Source organism: Orycteropus afer, unplaced genomic scaffold (genome assembly GCF_000298275.1).
Source record: "Orycteropus afer afer isolate SDZICR_OR568_19922 unplaced genomic scaffold, OryAfe1.0 scaffold00099, whole genome shotgun sequence".
In the NCBI taxonomy this organism is placed as follows: Eukaryota; Metazoa; Chordata; class Mammalia; order Tubulidentata; family Orycteropodidae; genus Orycteropus; species Orycteropus afer.
The window spans coordinates 9,665,342-9,687,431 of record NW_006921686.1 but is presented as its reverse complement, the minus strand read 5'-3'; the positions used below and the strand labels follow the sequence as shown (position 1 = coordinate 9,687,431).

Sequence of the window (22,090 nt, the reverse complement as noted above, 5' to 3'; positions counted from 1 at the left end):
CACAACGCCATCTGCCTGAGGGAGCCCTACACCCTCTGATCTCACAGCTTCCCCAGGCCCCTACCGGGCCCCACATATTATTGCTTTTCTGCCCCCACGGGGGGAGGCTGGACTGCCCCACGCCAGGCCCCTCGGAGCCTAAGCCACAGGTATGGCAGGCCGCACCGGGGCCACTGCTAGACGCGGCGTCCCTCAAGAAAGCCGCCACCTCTGTCCAGCAGCAGCGTGTAGACGGGTGGCCACGCCCCACCTTCACCCCTCTTGGGGACTGTGTTGATTACAAGATAATCTCCTCTGCCCCACAGAGGCCCCGTCCTGGGGCAGGAGGTGGAGTCTTCCAATTCTAGTCTGGGTGAAGGGGGCAGGCGCCCCCTGAGGCAAGGGCTGCTGGGACACTGATGAGTTGGGGAAAGGGCTGAAGAAAGAGCTGGGAATGGGGTGAGGAGGTAAGGAGTAGGGACACAAACAAAAAAGCAAAATAAAAGGGGTTTAAAAAGCGCCTCGAGCCTCCTGCAGTGGCGGTCAGTTGGCAGGGCCTGCTCACTCGCGGATGCTGGCTGAGTAGGAGAACTGGGGGAAGTGGGTCCGCTGGTCCAGTTCTAGCGAGCCCAGGCTGTCATCTGTGGGGGTGGGGAGGTGGATTGGGGCCCGACCTTCCTTCAGAGGGCTCAGACTCCCTGGGGACACCCAACGGAGAGGGCGCAGGAGGGACTGCAGTCAGCCCTGCAGAGGAGCTGTCAGGAGGCTTTTCCTTCCTGGAAGACTCCACACCCCGGAGCGGCCCACTCCTCAGGCCGGAGCCCTGGCCCACCAGCCCCGAGCAGCCCGCCCCTTCCCCCGGTGAATCCCCTCGTCCAGCCCAGACCTCGTGGGCCCCTGCCATGGCCTGGCCTCCACTCTTGCCCGCTTCGATCCATCTCCACATGGCAGCCTGGGAAGTTGCCAAAGCCCTCAGGCAACCCTGGTGCCCCTGTGTAAAGCCCTACCGTGCCTCCGACCCTCTGGAACACATCCCCACTCCTCACAGCGGCCCCACACCCTCTTTCTTCTCCCTGCCTGACTTTCCTGTTCCGTGACCAGGCAATGCCCGCTCCCATTCCAGGGCATCTGCACATGCTCTCAGCCTGAACCGTGGCTCAGCGGACACGTGTCCTTCTTGGGGAAGCCTCCTGACAGCAGGCAGGGCCAGGCATTGCTCCTCTGGGTGCCCCTGCCCAGTCCTGACACTCGGGGTTGTCACAATCTGGCTACAGGTCCATCTCTCCAGCCGGCCTGAGGCTCCTCAGGGCAAGCCCAGGGCTGACTCATACACTATCGTTGCCAGCACTACCCAGCACTGGGCCAAGCCAGTCCCAAAGACCCTGGGCCAATCCAGTCCCAAAGACCCGGGCAATTTAAGAAGACAGCGATCAACGTGTCATCCCACTAGCAACAGCTCCCTGAGCTCTGGGACAAGTTACAGCCAATGCCTCCTGTGTCCCACTGACCCCTTCAGCCACCAGCTCCTAAGGGGGACCTACAATGAAAGGCCCTGCAAGCAGACCCCACCCCTCCCCACAGCCCAGGCCCCTGGGCGACAGGGCCCTGACACTCACAGCGGTCCGGGGGGGTGATTGTGATGGACTGGGCGGTGAACTCATCATCGAAGTACCTTGTGTCAATCTCAGATGTGACCTGAGGTTTGAAGGGTGGCAGGAGCTACGGAGGAGGAGAGGAGCCCAGACTCAGGGACCTAGAGAGGGGAGGACCTGACCCAGGTCACCCACGAGCAAGCCAGGCCTGTGCGGGCTTGCCGGGCTGGGTGGGCGGTGGGGCTCACCTTCTTCTGCACCACGTCCTGCCAATTGATGCTCAGGAAGAACCTGTGTTCCATCACCTCCTTGGCATCACTGGGCCCCCCACCAAGCCTGGGCAGAGACAGGCATCAGCACCCAACCACCAGGGCAACCGGGTCCTGGGGGACGGGCACTCAGTGCAGGCCTGAGCCTGTTATGTGCAGGCCCTAAACAGCCTTTAATGAACCTGCCCTTGGCCATAATCACCCTCTTCACAGATGAGGAAACCAAGGCTCAGGAAGGGGAGCTCAGGTGCCCAGAGTCAGAACCAGGGAGACTGCCACCCAGCCCTGTGTGCCCTCACATCCTGCCCTCAGCACCTGAGTCCACAGTGGGGGGCGAGGCACAGCCAGGTTCACACCCGAGCTCTACCACCTGTAAACCCAGACCAGAGGCCACTCTGCTCCTTCCTCAAGCGTCCCACCATAAACCAAGGCAGCGTGGAGTTGTGAGGACTCCCTGAGGGAGCTGTGTGGGGATGACAGGCGGCCATGTGGGGCACACGGAGATGGAGCGCGTGCTCCTGCAGACACCGCCCTGTCCGGGCCCGGGAACCGTGGCGGCAGGTGTGGCTGGGCTGGACGGGGTGGGCGCCAGCCCTCACCTCTGCTTGGGGTCCTTCTTCAGCAGACCAGCCAGCAGGGACTTGGCCTCAGGGCTGAGTGTGCGCGGGAAGCGGATCTCCTCCATGAGGATGAGCTCGAAGAGGCGCTCGTGGTCCTGGTTGTAGAAGGGCAGGCGGCCGCACATCATCTCATACATGACCACGCCCAGCCCCCACCAGTCCACGGCCCGGCCGTAGTCATTGTCCTCCAGCACCTGGAGGGGGGCAGTGAGGAGTTGACAGGGGCCCCGAATGGGCTGGAGGGGGAGTGGGGATCACAGCCCTGGCCTCACATGCCCCTGTGTCCCTCAGCCCCAGACACCTCGGGTGCCAAGTACTCCGGGGTCCCGCAGAAGGTTTTCATGGTGGCCCCATCACTGATGCCCTCTTTGCACAGGCCAAAGTCAGTGATCTTGATGTGGCCATCTTTGTCCAGCATGAGGTTTTCCAGCTGTAGGAAAAGTCATTGTATCAGGGCCATATCCCTCCAGGGCTTCCCGCCATCCTCCTAGGCCTCTCGGCCCCAGCCTCTTCCTAGGAGGCTGTGGTTGTGGTGGTGGCCAAAATGCCAGAGGCTTCTGGGCATCAGCTCCACTGCAGGCTGGGCCAGCAGGCACACACGACACAGATCCTACACCTGCCCACCCCCACCCCAGGGAAGCTGGAAAACAGCAGCCAGGCCCAGCCCCCAGCTGCCAGGAGGTCAGGGGTGAGTGGGTGTCCCACACTGGCTATGGTTTCCCAACCTCCCACGGGAGGGACACTGTCTTTTATTGGTTTTCTGGATTGTTTGATTGTTAATTCTGAACTATATACCAGGAAAGGGCACAAAACATAAAATACAAATGGGCAATTGAATAAAAAGCATGAAGTGGACTCTAGCATAGCCTCCTCCACCAGGTCAAGAAAGAACACTCCCAGCCCCAGAGGACACCCATGTGTCCCAGTTATTAACCATCTCCCGACTCAGAAGTAACTCTCCCTTCCTTGCTTTTCTTTCAACATGTTACCACCTACGTGGACGCCTGTCTGTGTGGGCTGCTTTCACCCAGCAGGACACCTGGGAAATGCTGCCACATGGGGCGCGTAGGTCTGGGATGTTCATGTGAACTGCTTGCACAGGACACCACTGGGTGGCTCGACCCAGGGCTTCAAACCAGTTCTTTCGGTTCAGTCATGGGTGACAAAAGCAAAACCAAAACAGACTCAGATTTATACAACGTGGATGTCCAGGATGACAACCAGGATGGGAAAATTCACAGGTTGATGCCTTGCGGGTAACTTAAATCTCCCTCTTAGACAACGAGGGCTGCACACGGGTCGCACAGCAACCAAAGCTCTTGACCAGCAGAGTCAGAAAATGGTGCCGGCCTCACCACCGGGAATGTGTGTCGCTCTCCACAGTGCTAACAGCACTCCAGTCTCTAGCATCAGGCTCTTGAAAGGGCTCCATATCCTCCAGTATCCCACGTCAGGGCTTGACCCTGAAGTTTTTCCATTCTGGTACATCCACATTTTACAAATCCAGTTCCGGTTTCACTGCATCGAAGCCCTGGCTGTACCCTAGCGCCCTCTCCCTGCTCTCCCTTTAGTAGGTGTCTGGTCTGCACCCAGCTGAGGATGACTGTAAACTGCGTTGCTATGGGCACATGTGCCGTCTGCAGTGTACGTGTTACCAAGGGCAGGACTCCTGGGTCCAGGGTGCGTGTGTTCATCTCTGGTGGACAATGCCAGACCATCTTCTGAGGTGGTTACACTGACTTACCCCCCCCCCCCCCCACACACACACAGCGGCACAGGAGCATTCACAAGAGGCTTGGAAAGGTCCCCACCACAGGGCTGCTTGTGACAATCACTGCCTTGCCCCTGGGTGGGGAGGGCTAGGGACCCAGAGGTAGCTGGCACCCAGGCACACAGGCCAGCCTAACCTTCACTGGAGGGGAAGCTTAGCAAGTGAGAGCAGGGGGCCTGGCCTGCCCTCCGTGGCATGAGTGTCATGTTTGTACCACGGGCCAGCCTCGGCCCTCCCCACCCCTCAGGCAGCAGAGCTGAGATGCGACTGCGGGCTCACCTTGATGTCACGGTACACCACGTCCCGCGAGTGCAAGTACTCGAGGGCAGAGACGATCTCTGCGCCATAAAACCGGGCCCGGTCCTCTGTGAAGACGCGCTCCCGGGACAGGTGGAAGAACAGCTGCCAGGGGAGGGCACGGGGCCGGGGGTGTCAGGTCCCAGCCCACTCACCTGCCTTCACCCTCCCAGACCCTGGCACCCAGCCCAGTGACACAGTGACACCTGCTTCACGAACCAGCAAGTGACGGCGAGAGGGCCAGAGTGAGGGATGGTGAGCAGAGAAGGGCTCATCTAAAGGAAAACACAGCCTAGCAAGGGACATCCCGACAGCACCCATGGGAGAGGGAGGGAGGCACAGCACGAGGGACAACTGGTGACAGCAAGCAAGCGAACAGGAACCCAAAACCTGGGGCTACTGACAGTAAGTGGGGAGACATCAAATCGAGCCTGTGAAGCAAATGAGCTGCCCCGAGTACCAACCACACACAGCACAGAGGAGGGTGTGAGGGACAAGCAGGGGTGAGGGAGGGAGCAAGAGCCCCTCAGCGACAGGGAGTGGCTGTATTTATCTGCACTAGGACACGGGAAAACAGAGATCGAATAAGCTTCAAGTCTCCCACATTTTTGGGGGCTTAAAGAACAGCCTTTGCAAGGTATCAGCCGTCCTCTTCCCCCACTGCCCTCTCTACATGTCTCTGGACCTGCACCGGACCCTGGCCGGCCAACACTCTAGCTGTGCGAACAGGGGCAAGTCACTTCACCTCTCTGAGTCTCAGGTTTCCCACCTGCACAACAGGGAGTATGATGCCTGCACCAAGGGGGTGTCGGGGAGGATGCAACAAGATGACACTCAGCAAGTCTGGTGTTTCTGACACCCCCAGGCCCCTTTCTCACCCTCAGTTCCCTCTCGGCCTCCCCCACTCTCAGGAAACACTCAAAAGCGAGGCGGGGACAGCCCACTCACCTCACCACCGTTGGCGTACTCCATGACGAAGCACAGGCGGTCGTGCGTCTGGAAGGCGTACTTCAGCGCCTGCGGGGAAGGAGGGAGGAAGGAGGAGGGCTCTGCCAAGCCCAGGAGGCGGGAGCACAGCTAATTCTGCATTCAGCCCGCAGCCCTGGCCTGGGGTCTCCGCACTCAGGCAGCATAAGCAAAGCCCAGCCTCACCTTCCGGGGGATGGGAGTGAACACCCCGGCTCAGAGGGCAGGGAAAGGGTTACTGTGTGGCGCTATCTCCTGGCCTGCCTTCAAGGAAGCCTTCAAACTTTGTTTTAAATCTCTTGTTTAAACGGTAAAGACGTTGAATTTACACACATACACACACACACAGAGTGACACATGGTGGCTGTCCTATGGTAGCAGTGGCCTCCCATAGGACAGACAAGCTCTCCATTAACAAACAGTAGTTCCTGGAGTGTGTTCTAAGGAGTCCTATGGAGAGTTCCTCACAGGGCCCTTGGGTGACCCCTCTCCACACGACAATGCTCCTGTCACGTCTTCTACACCGAGTCCCTTGTGAGAGCGAGCAGGTGCTGTGGCTTAACTGGGTATGTGTACAGCAACCTCTATGACCAACCCGCACGTCATCCTCAACCTGGGCCGTCCAGCTAATAGCCGCCGCCCTTGATGGAGCCAGTAACTCCAGGAGGCGTCTACGTGGCACAAGGACGACACATCTGCCTCTGGGTTTACACAGACAGACACACGGCACTCGCGCTTTGCCCAGCTGTGCTGGAGCCCTGACTCGCAGACAGCAGTACGCTCTGTGGGCCATCTTCTAATGCGGTGCACCCGCCTGCTGAGGCACTCACACCAAGTCACTGTCTCTGAAGAGGCTGCCACCCCGATGACCTGCAGGCCCCACCCAGCCTACGCCCTGTCTGGGCTTCGCAGTGGCAGGTTTCAGCTCTCCCTAAGCTCTCTCCAACGGGGCTGGTGAGACTGAGACGGGCGTGCGACTCACGGTGAGGAACGGGTGCCTGGTGTTCTGGAGGACCCGGCTCTCGGTGACTGTGTGGGCCACCTCATCCTGCAGACAGAGAACACTGCAGGTGAGACTGCTGGGAAACACTGCCCACACCCCCAGCACCCCGAGGGAAGCCAGGCACCACGTCTTAGAGACGCAATTCCATTCCCAGCAATAAACACAGAAGGAACAAAAGGACTCAACCAACCATTCACAAGCCTTGATCAAACAATGACCCAAACAAAGATCCTTGGCAGCCCCCAGCCCCACAGGGTCCTGAACTCACAGAGCAATCTTAATGTCACTGCAGGACACCAGACATAAAGAGCCCTTGCAGTGACATCACACAACGTGCCATCACCACCTGCAAAGTGTCCTTCTCAAAAGAACAAACTGCATCAACCCAAGGCCCTAGAGACCCACCCCAGCAGCAGCAGCATCACTGGGAACTTGGGGAGACTGCAACCACTCGGGCCTACCCGGACCAGACTCCCCACTTTGGGAGTGCACCCAGCTATCGCACAAGGCCCCCGGGGGATGCAGGCTCAAGTGCGCCCTCTGACTGCGCTGCCCCACCACCCGGAGAGCTGCCAAAACTCTTGTCCACCTATGACAACTCAGACCCCTGGTCCTCCACTGGGGTAGTGCTGCCCCCTAGGGGACAATGAGGATGTGCAGGGATAATTTTGATTGTCACCAATGGGCGGAAGGGGGGTGCTGCTGCTGACTTTAGTGTGCAGAGGCCATGGATGCTGGTAAACACCCTACAATGCACAGGACAGTCCCCTACAGAAAACGAGCTGGCCCAAAATATCTCTGGTGGCATAGTGCCTAAGGCATTTGACTGCTAACCAGAAAGTTGGCAGATCAAACCCACCAGCCACTCCACGGAAGGAAGACTGGGCAATCTACTTCTGTAAAGATTTACTGCCTCAGAAACCCAAAGAGGGTCGCTATGAGTCAGAATCGATTTGATGGCAATGAGTTTGGTTTTCTTTTTTTGAAGCTGAGAAATCCTGCATTGGGCCAAGTGCATCAGGAGTTGCTGTTAGTTTGCTGGGTGTGATAATAACCAGTAACCACTTCAGTCAACTCGATTATGACTCACAGAGACCCAACAGGTGTCAGAGGGAAACTGTGCCCATTGGGTTCAGGGGCTGTGGTCTCTTGGAAGCAGACCGCCAGGGCTTTCTTCCAAGGTGGCTCTGGGTAGACTGGAACCTCCAACTCTGCAGTGAGCAGCCGAGCCTGTTAACAATGTGTGCCACCCAGGAGCTCCAGGTGTGATTACAGCACCATGGCTATGTTCTTTAAAACCTCTACCTGTTAAAGATACCTGTGTAAGGACAGAGGGGTGAAACATTAAGTCTAGGATATGCTATCAGCAATAAAAATTTAAAAAAGGGGAAAGGAACAGAGATTGACCAAATGTTGGTGATTACTGAAGCTGGATGATAATTACATGGGAGCAATCTACTTTTGTAAAGATTTACTGCCTTGGAAACCCAGTGGGGATTGCTGTAAGTCAGAAGTGACTTGGCAGCAGTGGGTTTGGTTTTGTTTTCATTGTATATATATATATACACATATATATTTAATTTTGTATAGGTTTAGAATTTGCCATTCTAAAAACTTCAAATAAAAAAAAAAGGAAAGAAAGAAACCTAAATCTATTCCCAGCTCAGCCCTCCTCCTGGGACATGCTGAGCTGAGCCCCACCCTCCCCAGCCCTTCACAGGCCCTTTATCTTCTCCTGGGACCTCCTCTCTAGCCATGGGTTCCAGGGCACCCAGAGGGCAGGATATGGGGACTTGGCAGGAGGCCTGCTCTTTTCTGGGCCTCACACGCCCCTTCTCTGACTGACCCTTACAGGACTGAGTCCAAGGGAGGACAGCCTTTGGGGGAGAGGCGACACGGGTGGTGGAAGGGACGGCTGGGAGAGGCCGAGAAGCCCACCTTGGCAATGATGACCTCCTTTCGCAGGATCTTCATGGCGTAATAGCAGCTGGTGGCCTTCTCCCGCACCAGGATGACTTTGCCAAAGGTGCCCTTGCCGAGGAGTTTGAGATAGTCAAAGTCATTCATGGTCTTCCCGGAGGGAGAGAAAGAGAAAGTCATCAGGGGGCACATGCCTGACAGGAAGACATTTTAACAAAGAAAGAGAAAAAGCAAAGAACACTGTGGCCAAACAGCTCAGGCTCAAGGTAGGAAGGAGGCTCTGGGAAGCAGCTGTTCATTCTGAAGCGGCCTTTAGTCCACTGTGCTCCCAGCATGATGCCCTCAAGGGGCGGGCCTAGAGTTTGGACATGGAGCGGCAAGTCTTCATCACCCCCAAGGGGAGGCTGGGTGCACAGACATCAGCCATACAAAATACCTGCAATTCTTACAGAAACAACAGAAGACAGACACAGAGTGGAGAGAGACAGACACTGTGGGAGAGAGATCCAACAGACCTACAGTCTCAGGACCATAGTACTGGGGGACACCAGACTCAATTGGCACAATTAAATACATAAAAGTCTTGTTTCTCATCCTACATTGGTGAGTAGCAGCAACCGGAGTCTTAAAAGCTTTCAAGCGGCCATCTAAGATACAGCTAATGGTCTCCTATCGTCAGAAGTGAAGAAGAGTTGAAAAAAAACAAGGGCATTTGGAAGCAATCAGCCCTAGTACATGATGGCCCTCGAATAACTAGATGATGCCCGGCTAACAATGCCAACCACTCAGGAAAGGATCAAATCTGGAGATCCTGGATAGAGTGGGAAGGAAAACATGGAACAAAATCCAAAACCTCAATAATAACCAGAATTACTGGTCGAATGGAGTCTGCTGAGACCCCCACTACCATGGCCCTGGGATACATTCTGGGCCTGGAATAAAAATCACTCTCAAGGGCTGGCTCTCAGCCCAATAGTTAACAAGATGTACACGTAGACCACTCAACCCAGGACGACACACCCACATACTCTATGGAAATACATCCAGTGAAGCAATCAACCACGGGGCACCAGAGGGGCAACATTTGCACAGAGAAAATGCGGGACACGCAGGAGTGCACAACTGTGAGGGGCACGGGGGGAGGGGAGACACTGGGCAGGGAGGGGAGGAGACTGGGTTAGGGTTGGGGATGATAAATGGGGAGTGAAACTAAATGTACACATAATGGTGAATGTAAAACAAACCCTGCTCTGTAAAAATAAAAATAAAGAAATAACAAAAAAAAAAAGAGGAGGCTGGGATGGTGCCTATGTGTACAAGCTGAACACCAGCTGTAGCAGTGGCTCTGCCCAGGCTGCCCCACACCCCGTGGACACAGAGCAGCTCCCAGGGCATCCACCCCCTGGAACCACCTCTCCCGCCCAGCAGTCACGGAGTCTCTTTGCTGGGCCACTGCACACTGTGTATGGGTGCCCATAACCGACACCACCACCACCACCCCCTGCCCCCAGCACTTACCACCTTGGCCCGTGCCTTGCTGACCGCCACTTCCATCTCCTCAGATGTGGAAGAGTCGCTGGGGGAGCCACACTTGTAGTCCATGGAGTCCTCGCCAGGGCCCCGCTGCTTGAGGCTGTTGGCGACCATCTGAATGGCCTGCATCCACTCCTCCCTGTGAGGATATGTGCATGCCAGGGGGGCCCTGAGCACCAGGGCCTAAGTCCCGGTGCAGTGAGTGCCCCCACCCCTGCAGTGGGTGAGCAAATGGTCCAACAGCCTTTGAGGATTCTGAGTCAGGGAGAGCTCCCAGGACGAGGGTGACCCAGCTTCAGCGGGCGGGGGAGGCAGGAGTAGCACAAGGAGGGAGACCAGCGATAAGCCAGCACTGGCCGGCAAGGGGCCCAGCAGGTGCGCTTCAAGTCACATTTCTCCACAGACACGTGAAAATGAGCTGCCATCAGGAGCCCTAAAGGAGGGACTCCGTGCTCTTCGGAGTTCCTCCAGAACATGAAAACCTCAAGTTTACAAGCCACAAATGTTTTGTAAAAGAAAACCAAGAGTAAAAGGAAGTATTTTTTAGTCAAAAAATCTGAAGATTTCCCCTTGTGAGGTCAGAACGGCTGGCAGGACTCCCAGGGGTGAGGGCAGTGAGCGGATGTCTCCCTGGGGCGGGGGGAGGCGTCGGAGCAGGGTCCTGATGGGACAAGATGTAGAAGGAGCTGCTATCAGAGAACTGGGCCCTAGCAAAAGGCACCCTGGTTGGAGAACAGTCAAGTATGTCACTCCTGAGTTAGAACTTGCTGAGGAAGATTTTCCTTTTGATCCTTGCAAACTGCCCTGTCTGTGGAGAGGGAAACATAGCTGGGGAAAAAACAGAGAAGATGGCGAAAGGCCAAAAGGAAAACATATTGGGCTGAACGACACTGACTGCCAATATTCCTGTTTTGACCTAGTACAGAGATGTTTAGGTGGTTCAGCGCAATGCATCTGTGGTAGTTATGTTTGTGTGTCAACTTGGCTGGGCCTGGTTGAGAGTGGCTGGGCAGCTGGTGATAGTTATTCCCCATGATGAGACTGGCAATCAACTCCATGGTGGGATCTACGACAAGCAGCTGAGTAGCTGCCTTTGGGATGTGGTCTGCTTCCTGGATATAAGGAGAAGCCTTGGGAATGGTCTCTAGCCTATGGCACGCTTGGACCCTGCATGTAGCCATGTCATTGCTCAGCAGCCTGCTATGCTCTGCCGACCTTGGGACTTACAGTGGACTTAAGTTAATGGCCTGCCATGTGGTTTGGTAACATCGGGACTGTGCCTTTTTACTTGTCAACCTTCGGGCTTCTCAGCCTCAGCAGCCAGCAGCTGTCTGAGTGTCCCAGTGGGGAAGCAGGAAGCAGAGTTGGACCCCCAATGTTGAGGGGCTTTCACCCAGCCCCTAGAGCCTGGTACTTTGAACTTGGACTTAAAGCCTCCAAATTACAAGAATAAACTCCTGTTTGTTAAGGCCATTCCATTTGTGGTATATTTCTTGTCAGAGCGGCACTAGGTTAACCAGAACAGCGTCTTAACTCCTCTGTGTATTTTTGCTTTTGTTTATAAAACCACCACATGACAAGGGGGAAAGGCAGCATGCTCACTAAGAATGAGGCAAGCGGACAATACAACCTCTCAGCTCACAAAGATCTAAGTAAGCCCCGCCAAGCCTTCCTGCAGCACTCCCGAGAGCCAGACAGGGCTGAGCCTCTGTCTCTCTCTCTGTCTCTCTCTCTGTCTCTGTCTCTCTCTCTCTCTCTCACACACACACACACACACACACACACCTCTCCTCAAATCTACCCTGCAGCCCTGGGAGCCAGGGGGCATTGCTCCTGTCTGACACGAGGCAGGTGAGGCCCCCACCTGAGGTCACACAGGGAGCAGGGGAGTGGAACCCAAGGCCACCTCTGCACCACTCTGCTGCGTGGCTCCAAGCCGCCACTTTCCCAGCCCTCAAATGGATGGACTCAACATTCCATGAGTACCACAACGAACACTCTCCCCAGGTTCTGACAGGGCTGGAATCTGGGTGCTGCTTACCAGCGTTGTGAACCTGTGTCGGGTGGGTTGTTGTTGGGTTGTTGGGTTTTTTTTGGTATTGTATAAAATAATGGTGTCTTCCAGAGGGTAGGGTCTTAGATTCAGTGAAACCTGGCAACAGCACTTAACTCCTGGGGCTGTTGTGGGTGGAAGTGCATGCCTGCATGGCTGCATGAGGTGTTCCACAGCTGAGAGGAAGAACAGGCAGGTCTCCATGGTGAGCAGCAATGAGCTGAGGGCTCTCCAGTCAGAGCAGCCCAGTGTGCAGGGCTGCACTGCGAGAGCTAGGAAACGGGCCATGTCTGTGCACACCCATCTGCTCCACAGGCAGGGAAAGAGGGAGTCAGGGGCAAACAGGAGTTTTAACCCCCACCGTCCTCTAGCGACCTACGCTTACACGGCACTTACTGTTATTAACCACGCCCTCCTCCTGCGCAGGGGAGGTATCTGCGGCATGGCATTGATCCCGACTGACAGCGCCCCTAGAGGACAACGAGGAACTGCCCCATGGTGTTTCCAAGGCTGTGATCTTTACAGAAGCAGACTGCCTCATCTTTCTCCCATGGGGCAGATGGTGGGTTCGAACCACTGACCATTTGGTTAGTTGCCGAATGTTTTAACCACGGTACCACCAGAGGTCCCTGAGGCATAGATTAGAACACAGAATTGAGTCAGTCGCAGCAGCTGCTCCTGGCCTGGGAGCAGGAAGCACAGAGGCCTTTCCTATGACCTCCCCCCAGGGCCGAGGGTCAATTCTCGCTGATCTCGGTGGTGCACTAATCCAAGAGGTAACAGAGAACGAAGCTCAAAGGGGCCCCTTAACACAAAGAAGCTCTCAAAGGGGCCCAGCCAGTGCGAGATCACGCTTCCCAAAACAGCCACATCCACACACGACATAGCCACCGAGGACCTGGCAGGCTGCCGCCCTCCCTCCGTCCCCAGGCACAGGCTGTCCCGAGTCCAGGCAGAGTGTGCCGTCCTGCAGCCCAAGTATGTCCGCCCTGGAAGGAAAGGCACTTCCGCCTGCCCAATAGGTGCTGCACCCCCAGCACCTGGCCCAGGTCCTCAGTAGTGTGTGGGAAGGAATGAAGGAGGCAGAAGCCCACTCTGAGGAGGGGGACGCTGGCCTCTTCGGCCTGACCCATGGCCAGGGCCTGTGTTGCTCAACTTGCTTTAACCTGTGCCCCTTTTGGAGCAAGTCACAGCCTTAACCCCAAGTCCCATATTAATACTCCTGCTGTTTTTATTTATTTATTTTTTTAAAAAAAGCAGAGAGACACATTCTATGATGGGCTTTATCAAAATATATTTGTTCTCTGTGAACTGTAAAAATGCCTACTTTGAGGCTCAGAGAAATTACAAATCTCCTACAAGATTGGATGAATATAGAAAGAAAAGAGAGAATAAAGCAATGTAATACAGAGATCTTGAGGGACTGTCGCGTCAAGAAATCTAAGATTCATAATGTGATATCAGGTTTACAGAGCAAGGGGGCGGGGAGCGAGAGGAGACACACAGTTCATCAAGAGAAACTTGTAAGTTTGTTTAACTCTGGTTCGTCCACACCAGAAACACCAGAAGCAGCGCTGAGGCCTACCTCTGCGGGGCCTTCTGAAGGCCACCGGCACGGCGCACAGGCTCCAGGCACACAGGGCGAGGGCTCAAACACCACTGTGCCACAGTGCAGCTTCGCCCGGCCCGGCCTGCTTGCCTCTGTGGACCGAGGAGCCAGGGAGCGGCTGTGTGCAGAGCACCGAGCGCTCCCACGGGGTGTGGGGCCGAGACTGCTCCTGTCCACTCGGGCTCAAGCTGCTGACAGACAGGGGGTCGTGGTCCACCCACCAGGGCACAGGAGGAGGTCAGGAGCGCCTAACTGGGGCTCTGCCACCGCCCGACGAAGCCAGATCCTGTTCCAACTGGACTGAGGTTGCATGGTTGCAGCACTCCACTTCCAGAGGAAAAGTAATGGCCTCATCCAGGATACTCCTCAAGGGTTTGCAACATGATGTCTGGGGCAGAGGAGAACTCCCGCCCAGGACTAAGGCTAGGGTGAACCTGTGCCCCTCAAAGGAGAACCTCCAGGGGAATCGACCTTCTTCACCCCCGAGCCACGAGAGAAAAAAGAACAGCAGAGGCGCCAACTCCCCCAACACCACCTCATTCAATTCTCAAGACCACTCATGTGGAAACAGGCACACAGGTGGAGTCACCTGAGGAGGACGCAGGCAGGCTGCGGCAGAAGTGAGACGCCACCAAGGCCCACCCTGCTCCTTCTAGGCTCTCTCACCCTGATCCCCCTGCGCCAGCGGGGGCCTTAGGAGAAGCTGATGAAAGCTAGCTTCAATAGCCCCAATTCCCGGATGAGTCCCAAGGGAGTCAAGCAGGGGCTCTCTCTCAAGTCATGGACTGGGGGCCACTGTGCTCTGGAGCTCAGGAGCAGACGAAGAAAGGCCACCCCTCAGAAATGCTGACCTGACCCCCTTTTAGGGAGGGACTCTTCTACTAAACAACAGCAACAGTAACACTTACCATTTACAGAGCAATTCCTAAGAGGCACAAATGGTTAAGTGTGGGACTACTAACTGAAAGGCTGGCAGTTCAAACCCACCTCGAGGTACCTCGGAAGTACAGCCTGGAGTTCTGCTCCAAAAGCCTTGAAAACCTAAGGGCCAGTTCTACTCGGCATATAAGGAGTTGCCACCAGTCAGGATCGACAAGAGAACAACCAACCACCATCACCACCACCACCACTTACAGAGCACTGGTCGTCTGCCAGGCTCTTGGTAAGTGCTGCCAGTGAAGTAGCTCCTTCAGTCCACCCAACAGCTCTAGGGAGCCGGAAGTGGTCTATAAAGAAGGAACCTGAGACAGACACCTGACCAGTTACACAGCCAGTAAGCAAAGGCCTAGGGATACAAACCTAGGCATCCCTCCCATACCCCCAAAAACATACCCCCATCAAGTGCTTTCAGGAACCTTCCCGTCCCTCGCTCGGGCTTCAGGGCAGGGAGAGGGCATGGGAGGAACCAGACAGGAAGCGTGCAGGGAGCCAGGAGCCTGGGGCCTCAGTTCCCTATATGCTAGCCGGGTGCTGCTGTGTACCCCAATGTCTCAGGCCTATTTGTCTCTCCCTTAAACTGGAGATCAAAACAGTTGCTGAGAACACAGACTCTGGGTGCAAATCCTAGCTCTGCCCCTTCTTGGTGGGTAACAATGGGTAAGTCATTTGACTTCCCTGTGCCCCAGTGAAGTCCCTGACTTAAGTACGGACTATAGGATCAGGTAAAGGAGCCCTGGTGGCGTAGTGCCTAAGGCATTTGACTGCTAACCAGAAGACTGATGGTTCAAACCCACCAGCCACTCTGCAGAAGGAAGACTGGGCAATGTACTTCCCTAAAGATTTCCCACCTTGGAAACCTAATGGGGGTCACTATGTCTGAATCAACTCAATGGTGGTAGTATAGGATCAGGTAAGGATGAAATAAGAAACTCTAAATAAAGCCCTTAGAGCAGGGCCTGGTAGAAAATAAGCACCTCAAAGGGTTGTAGGAATTCACTCACTATCCACTCACCCATCCATCCATCCATTCATGCAGCAAATATGCACTGAGTGTCTTCTGTGTGCCAGCCCTGTCATGGGCACTGGGATGCAGGAGGGAACGAGTCTAATGGAGCCACTGGCCTGGTGGAGGGGGTAGATGTATAGACACACACAGACAGAGGCCAGAGAAGACAGCCCTCCTCAGAGGGCAGTCAGGGAAGGCCTCTCTGAGAGCAGGCACTTCAGCCAGGGCATGAAGGACGTCACCAGAATGTAGGCCTCCCCATATTCCATATTCCTGGTATAAATCTGTGCAACAGGCAAACAGTGAGAAGGAGCCAATGTGCAGGGAAGGGAAGGGCCGGCATGGCGGAGGGCCCTGAGCAAGAGGAGCCTGCAGCCACCAGAGCTGAGCAGAGAGGCGAGGGCAGGGAGAAGGACACAGCTATTCCACACCAAACTCTACGTGCCACCACGTTAAAGGTCTAGGTCCTAATCCTTGATGTTACAGAAGGGTTTACAGAGGGGATGGCAGGATCCCACTTCTGTTGTGAGTCAGTGATGCTGTGTGGGGTGTGGACTGGGGCCGGCCTCCAGGCCCGCGGGCAGGGTGGGGGGCAGGAGGGAGCAAGGGCAACAAGCGCAGGAGCAGGCCCCGCCCAGCGCTTCCGGTCCTCCTCTGCTCCTGGCCACCGAGAGCCCCTGAGGAAGCAGCGCAGCACCCTGTCTGACTCCAGAGCCTAGGCCCCAGCCTGGTGCACCGCTGTGCTGATTGAATGAGCCCAGAGCAAAGCGTGGTGGACCAGAGGTGCGGTGTCCTCAGTACAGCACAAGCCTGCTGTTCCTGCAAACGTGCATCATCTGATTGCGTGGTTTTAGGGAAAAAACATACAATATATGTCTTTATCTGCATAAAAATGTATTCAGAAAGTACTGAGAGTAGGGCCTGGCTCAATGAAGAACTAGTTGTACACAGTGGCACTGAAGAAGAGGAAGACACAGAGAGGTACAAGGGAGGTACAGACAACAAAGATGAACCCTTCTGCACATACAGTACTGTGTTGTCAGTGAAGGCAAACATGGCGATACAGGTGGATAGATGGGTGGACAGGCTGAACTATTAGATATGTCTATGCAGGGGGGAGTGTGCCCACGACCATTCATAGGGTTGGCAAATAATGTTTCTCTACAAGTGTATTTGAAGATTGGGCAATCTACTTCCACAGTGGTACCACCTCGGAAACCCAAGGAGGGGTTGCTATGAGTCGGGTCCAACTCGATGGCACATAACACCAACAACATTTGTATGTTCTATATGAATTTTCAGGTATATAGTAGAGCTAACAAGGGACAAGGTTGTAGTCACTTCTTGGCCACACCCAGCTACCCAGAAGGAGCAAGTAGTTGGACCTGTGGGTTCGGGACCATAGTCATGGGGGACATTAATTTCAATTAGCATAACATACTACACAAAATATTGTTCCATATCCTACTTTGATGAGTAGCGACTGGTATCTTAAAACTTGTAAGCAGCCATCTAGACGCAATGATGGGTGTCTCCTTGTCCAGAGCAGAGAATGAAGAAAACCAATGACACATGGAAACAATCAGTCCAAGGGACGGGAAGACCATGTGACCCTCAGCCTATACATCTATGAGACCAGAAGAACTAGATGGTGCCTGACTATCACTGTCCACCACTCAGAGGGGGCTCTATGGAGGAGATCCCGGACAGAGGGGGAAAACAATGTGGAACAAAACTCAAAATCATTTAAAAAAAAGGGGGGGGGACCAGGTTTGCTGGTTTGATAGAGTCTGATGGAACCACCGAGACTATGGCCCCTAGCTGCAATTCAGGTTGGGAACTGAACCTACTCCTGTGGCTTCCAGCCAAATAAAAGACAGGCATATGAGCTGAACATTTATGTTAGGTAGATACACTCCTTGGAGACATCAATCATGGAAGAATAGAAGGGCTGTGTATGCACAAGGAGACAGCTCAGGGGCAGGAGTGCATGGAGGGAAGGACACAGGGAAGAGGTAACTATGGGGAGGAAGTGGGAGGGGAGCTGTTACATTGTGGTAAATTATAGTCAGTGTCATGAGACAAAGTGTATGTGAGCTTCTGTATGGAAAATGAATTTTCTCTGTAAACTTTCACCCAAATCACAAATAATAATAATAATAATAATTAGTTGTAATTACTCTTTTATTCATTCAACAAACAGTTACTGAGCAGATGGAGGTTCCTTCTCCCTAACCATGCCCTTCTCTGGCCCACAGCTACAGGGCAGCTGGGCTTCCTCTTTGTTCAAGACACCCTCCTAAGTTGCCTGATGCTGACCCTGCCCCTCCTGGTGAGGAAAACTCACCCCTTCAGATATTCTTCTTTCTTCTATCCTACCACTCTCTGTTCCTCCACTGACCATCACTATCCCTGTTCTACAGACAAGGAACTGCCTCCTAAAGATGGTCCAAGAGGGTCCTGGGTGGTGCAGATGTCTATACTCAGCTAAGTAAGGTTTCCTGTTTGAACCCACCCAGCGGCACCACAAAAGGGCCAAGCCTGGTGCAGTGTATGAATTATATGTGTGGCTGTTCTAGCCACAGTCTCTGTAAACTCCATGGTGGAACTTGCCGTGAGCAACCGAGAGCTCCTGATTGTTAGTTATCCACCTGAGGGATTTCTGTTGACAGCAGCAGGAAGTGATGTTCTGGGAAGTTCAGTCTCTCTCAGGTGTGTAGAACTCCGATGTTGGGATTGGTTGGTTCTGGCCACTCTGCCAGGCTCAAAAGGAGCCCTAGTAGAGGCAGAGAGAGCCTCTCTGACTACTGGCTGAGAGATACTCTGCTGAGAGAGACGTACTTGTTGAAAGAGAGAGATGCAAGAGACACACTGCTGAGAAAGAGACAGCCAGCTGGTGAAAGACACTGAGCGTGTTCCTGAACTTGAATTGTAGCCTGTTGCTTCCCTAATAAACTCCATATCTGTGAGCTCTGTGTGGCCACTGCAGCGAATTACTGAACTCAGCAGAGAGGTGGTGGGTGCTGTGGGAGGAAGGGTTGGTGTCAAGGTTAGTAAGAGGGCTGGAGGGTGGTGGCATGTCTTGCCTCTGACTATACTGTATTCTTCACATATATCATTCTCATACATGCATATAACATGCTTACATGGTTTTGGGAAAAAACAAGTAACATACATGTTATTTGCATAAAAATACAGTACCTAAAGTACTTAGAGCAGGGCCTGACTCGATAAAAAATAAGTTGTAATGACTCTTTTATTCATTCAATAAACATTTACTGAACACCTATTTATGTATATGTATAGACACAAGTAGGAGCTCTGGTAGCGTAGTGCCTAAGGCACTTGACTGCTAATCAGAAGGCTGGAGGCTCAAACCCACCAGCCACTCCTTGGAAGGAAGATGGGGCAATCTACTTCTGTAGTGATACTGCCTTGAAAACCCAAGGAGGGGTCGCTATGAGTCAGTCCGACTCGATGGCACATAACAACAAAAACAGACACAAATAAATAAGCATCAAATGTCCCTCCAGGTAGGCGGGTGCTATGAAGAAAACAAAGGAGGGCAAGGACAACAAAGTGTCAGGGGACAGGGCAGGACTCTCTGAGAAGGAGGATTTGAGAAGAGAGAACCATAACAATGTGTAGGGGAAGAGGAACTCAACTCCAGGCAAAGGGTAAATGCAAAGGTCTTGAGGCGAGAGTGTGCTTGGCATGTTTAAGGAACAGCAAGGAGAACAGTGTAGAAGCCCTGATAGCACAGAGGTTAAGTGCTCAGCTGTTAACTGAAAAGTCAACTGCTAACCTGTACTCTGTCCTATAGGGTCATTATTAGTCAGGATCGCTTCAACAGCAGTGGAATGGGTTTAAGATCAGTGTGGCTAAAGTGATGCAATTAATGGCAGAAAATGCCCCTGGGACAGCCCAGACCATGGGGACTTTGCAGGCCACAGGCTTTGGTGTTTACTCTGAGTGGGACTCAAAGCCACTCACAGTTTTGGGTACAGAAAATACATGGTAAGATTTATGTTAAAATCCTGAACCTATAAAGAACTCCTTCAACTAACAAAGAGATAAACAACCCAACCAAAAATGGGAAGAAAGGGCTTGAATGGACGTCTCACCAAAGAGAATACGCAAATGACCAACAAGCACATGTGAAGACGCTCCACACCACCAGCCATTCACACCCACCGCCATTGAGTCATTCCAACTCCCAGCGACGCTGAAGGACAGAGGACTGCCCCGTGGGGCTTCCGAGGCTGTCAAGCTCTCCAGACGCAGCCTGCCTCACCTTTCCCCCTGGAGCAGCTGGTGGGCTCAAAGCGCTCATCTCTGGGTTAGCAGCCCCTGCTTTACGCACTATACCCCCAGAGCTCCTTCATCAGGCATCAGAGACACACAAATAGGACCACAACAGCTACCATTTCACCCCCACTCAGATGGCTAAGAGATACAAAAACAAAACAGCAGACGTCAGTAAGGATGTAACCAGAAGGCTGCGAGTGGGAACAGAAAGCAGTGCAGCCATTGTGCAAACAGTTTTGCAGTTCCTCAAAGAGTTGAACACACTATTGTACGTCCCAGCAACCACAATTCTGAGTGTACACCCACAAGAACTGAAAGCAGGAACACAAACAGAAACAGGTCACTGCACACTTCTCACAACACCCAAAAGGTGGAAAACAACTGAAATGTCCATCAACAGAAGAACTGACAAACACGAAGTGCTCTATCCATACAATGGAACAGCACACAGCCATAAAGAGAAATAAGTCCTGATATATGCTACAACATGGGCAAACCTGAAAACATCATGCTGAGCAAAGTCAGTCACAAAGACAATGCTGTATGATCCCACTTATATGAAATAGGCAAATGTAATAGAAACCAAAGCCTATTGGTGGTTACTACGGTGGGGGGCGGAGCACTGCTAAGGGGGCCCTGAGTTTCTGTTAACAGTGAATAATCTGGAAAAGGGAAGTGGTAATGACTGCACAATATGATGAATGAGTGGGATCAATGTCACTGAAATATACATGTAAATAATTGTTGAATTGGCAAATACTGTTATATATATATATTTCTACCACACATGAAAAAAAGAACTCAATAGCAACTAACAATAATCACCAAAAGCAAAAAAAAAAAAAAGATTTACTTTAAGGAGATCACAGCAAGACCGGAGGACAGCAAATCTTTCCTACAAAGGGCCAGATGGCAAATCGTTCCGGCTTTGCAGGGGGATACGGTCTCTGTGGCAATGGCTAGCTTTTACTACAGCAAGGTGAGAGCTGCCATGCTGTTGTTTTTGTTAGGTGCCACTGAATTAGTGCCAACTCATAGTGACCCTATGTAGGAAAGAATGAAACACTGCCTGGTCCCGGGCCAGCTATACCTGAGCCCATCGTTGCAGCCACTGTGTCAATCCATCTCACTGAGGGTTTTCCCCTTTTTTGCTGACCCTCCACTTTATCCAGTATGATATCCTTCTCTAGGGAATGATCCCTTCTGACAACATGATAAAAGGAGGAGAGACCAAAACCATTCTCACTTCCAAGGAACCATCTAAAACCGAAAACCAAACACACTGCCATTGAGTTGGATCCAACTCATAGTGACCCCTCGTTGGGTTTCCGAGGCAGTATCATTATGGAGGTAGATTGCCCAACCTTCCCTCTGAGGAGCAGCTGGTGGGTCTGAACCGCCAGCCTTCTGGTCAGCGGTCTAATGCCTTAGGTACTACGCCACCAGAGCTCCTCCAAGGAACCATAGATAATCATCAATGAATGGCCAGGGCTGTGTCCCAAGAAAACTTTACAGTAGCAGGAGATCACAGTTTGCCAACCCTGCTCTAGACTAGACCTACCTTCCAGTTCCCAGGGAACACAGGCCCAGAGGAACAAAATCAACAGCACCGGAAGGCAATGGTGTGGCAGATGCATCCCGAAGGTAGAACAGGCTACAGGACAACTAGCCTAGTTGTGTTTTAAAAAAAAGCCACCCAGGGACTCGGAGAAAAAAAAACAACTCACTGCTGTCAAGTTGACTCCAACTCATAGCGACTCCTTCTCAGATTTCTGAGGCAGTATCTCCATGGAAGTAGACTGCCCAGTCTTCCTTCAAATGAGTGGCTGGTGGGTTTGAACCACCAGCCTTCTGCTTAGCAGTCAAATGCCTAAGGCACTACGTCACTCAGTGAGGTAGGTCCAAATCCCAACGATACCCAGAGTGTGGTTCAGCTATTACTTAACCTTACTATTTGACCCCCAGCTTTCTCTAAAATGAAGACAGATGAAGATAAATAATAACCGCTACAATTGATTGAAAGAGTAAAAAAAAAAATGTGATGTGTTTGTACCAGAAAAAAAAAAAAGAGTTGGAGAATAAAAGACAAGGGCTGAACTAGAGTAAAACAGGACAAAGAGACGGTGTGTGCCTCGAAGGAATCTCAGTTGGAAAACACGAGCTGGAAAAACATCATTCTGAGACAACTGGGGAAATTCAAGGATGGCACAGCTGAAAGGCCATTA

At 53.1% G+C, this 22,090-nt stretch overlaps 1 protein-coding gene across 1 annotated transcript in view; it reads right to left on the bottom strand.

Moving 5' to 3' along the window:
* Nucleotides 1-540: 540 nt before the first annotated feature.
* AKT2 (AKT serine/threonine kinase 2) overlaps nt 541-22,090 on the bottom strand; it is a 33,289-nt gene continuing 11,739 nt past the window's right edge. Inside the window, exons 4-13 of the mRNA XM_007942986.2 lie at nt 9,936-10,089; nt 8,436-8,567; nt 6,477-6,542; nt 5,477-5,545; nt 4,511-4,633; nt 2,762-2,890; nt 2,440-2,654; nt 1,820-1,907; nt 1,596-1,698; nt 541-620 (exon numbers count right to left, since the gene is read on the bottom strand). Of these exons, the coding sequence (XP_007941177.1) occupies nt 541-620; nt 1,596-1,698; nt 1,820-1,907; nt 2,440-2,654; nt 2,762-2,890; nt 4,511-4,633; nt 5,477-5,545; nt 6,477-6,542; nt 8,436-8,567; nt 9,936-10,089 (1,159 nt within the window). The remainder of the gene's footprint in view (nt 621-1,595; nt 1,699-1,819; nt 1,908-2,439; nt 2,655-2,761; nt 2,891-4,510; nt 4,634-5,476; nt 5,546-6,476; nt 6,543-8,435; nt 8,568-9,935; nt 10,090-22,090) is intronic.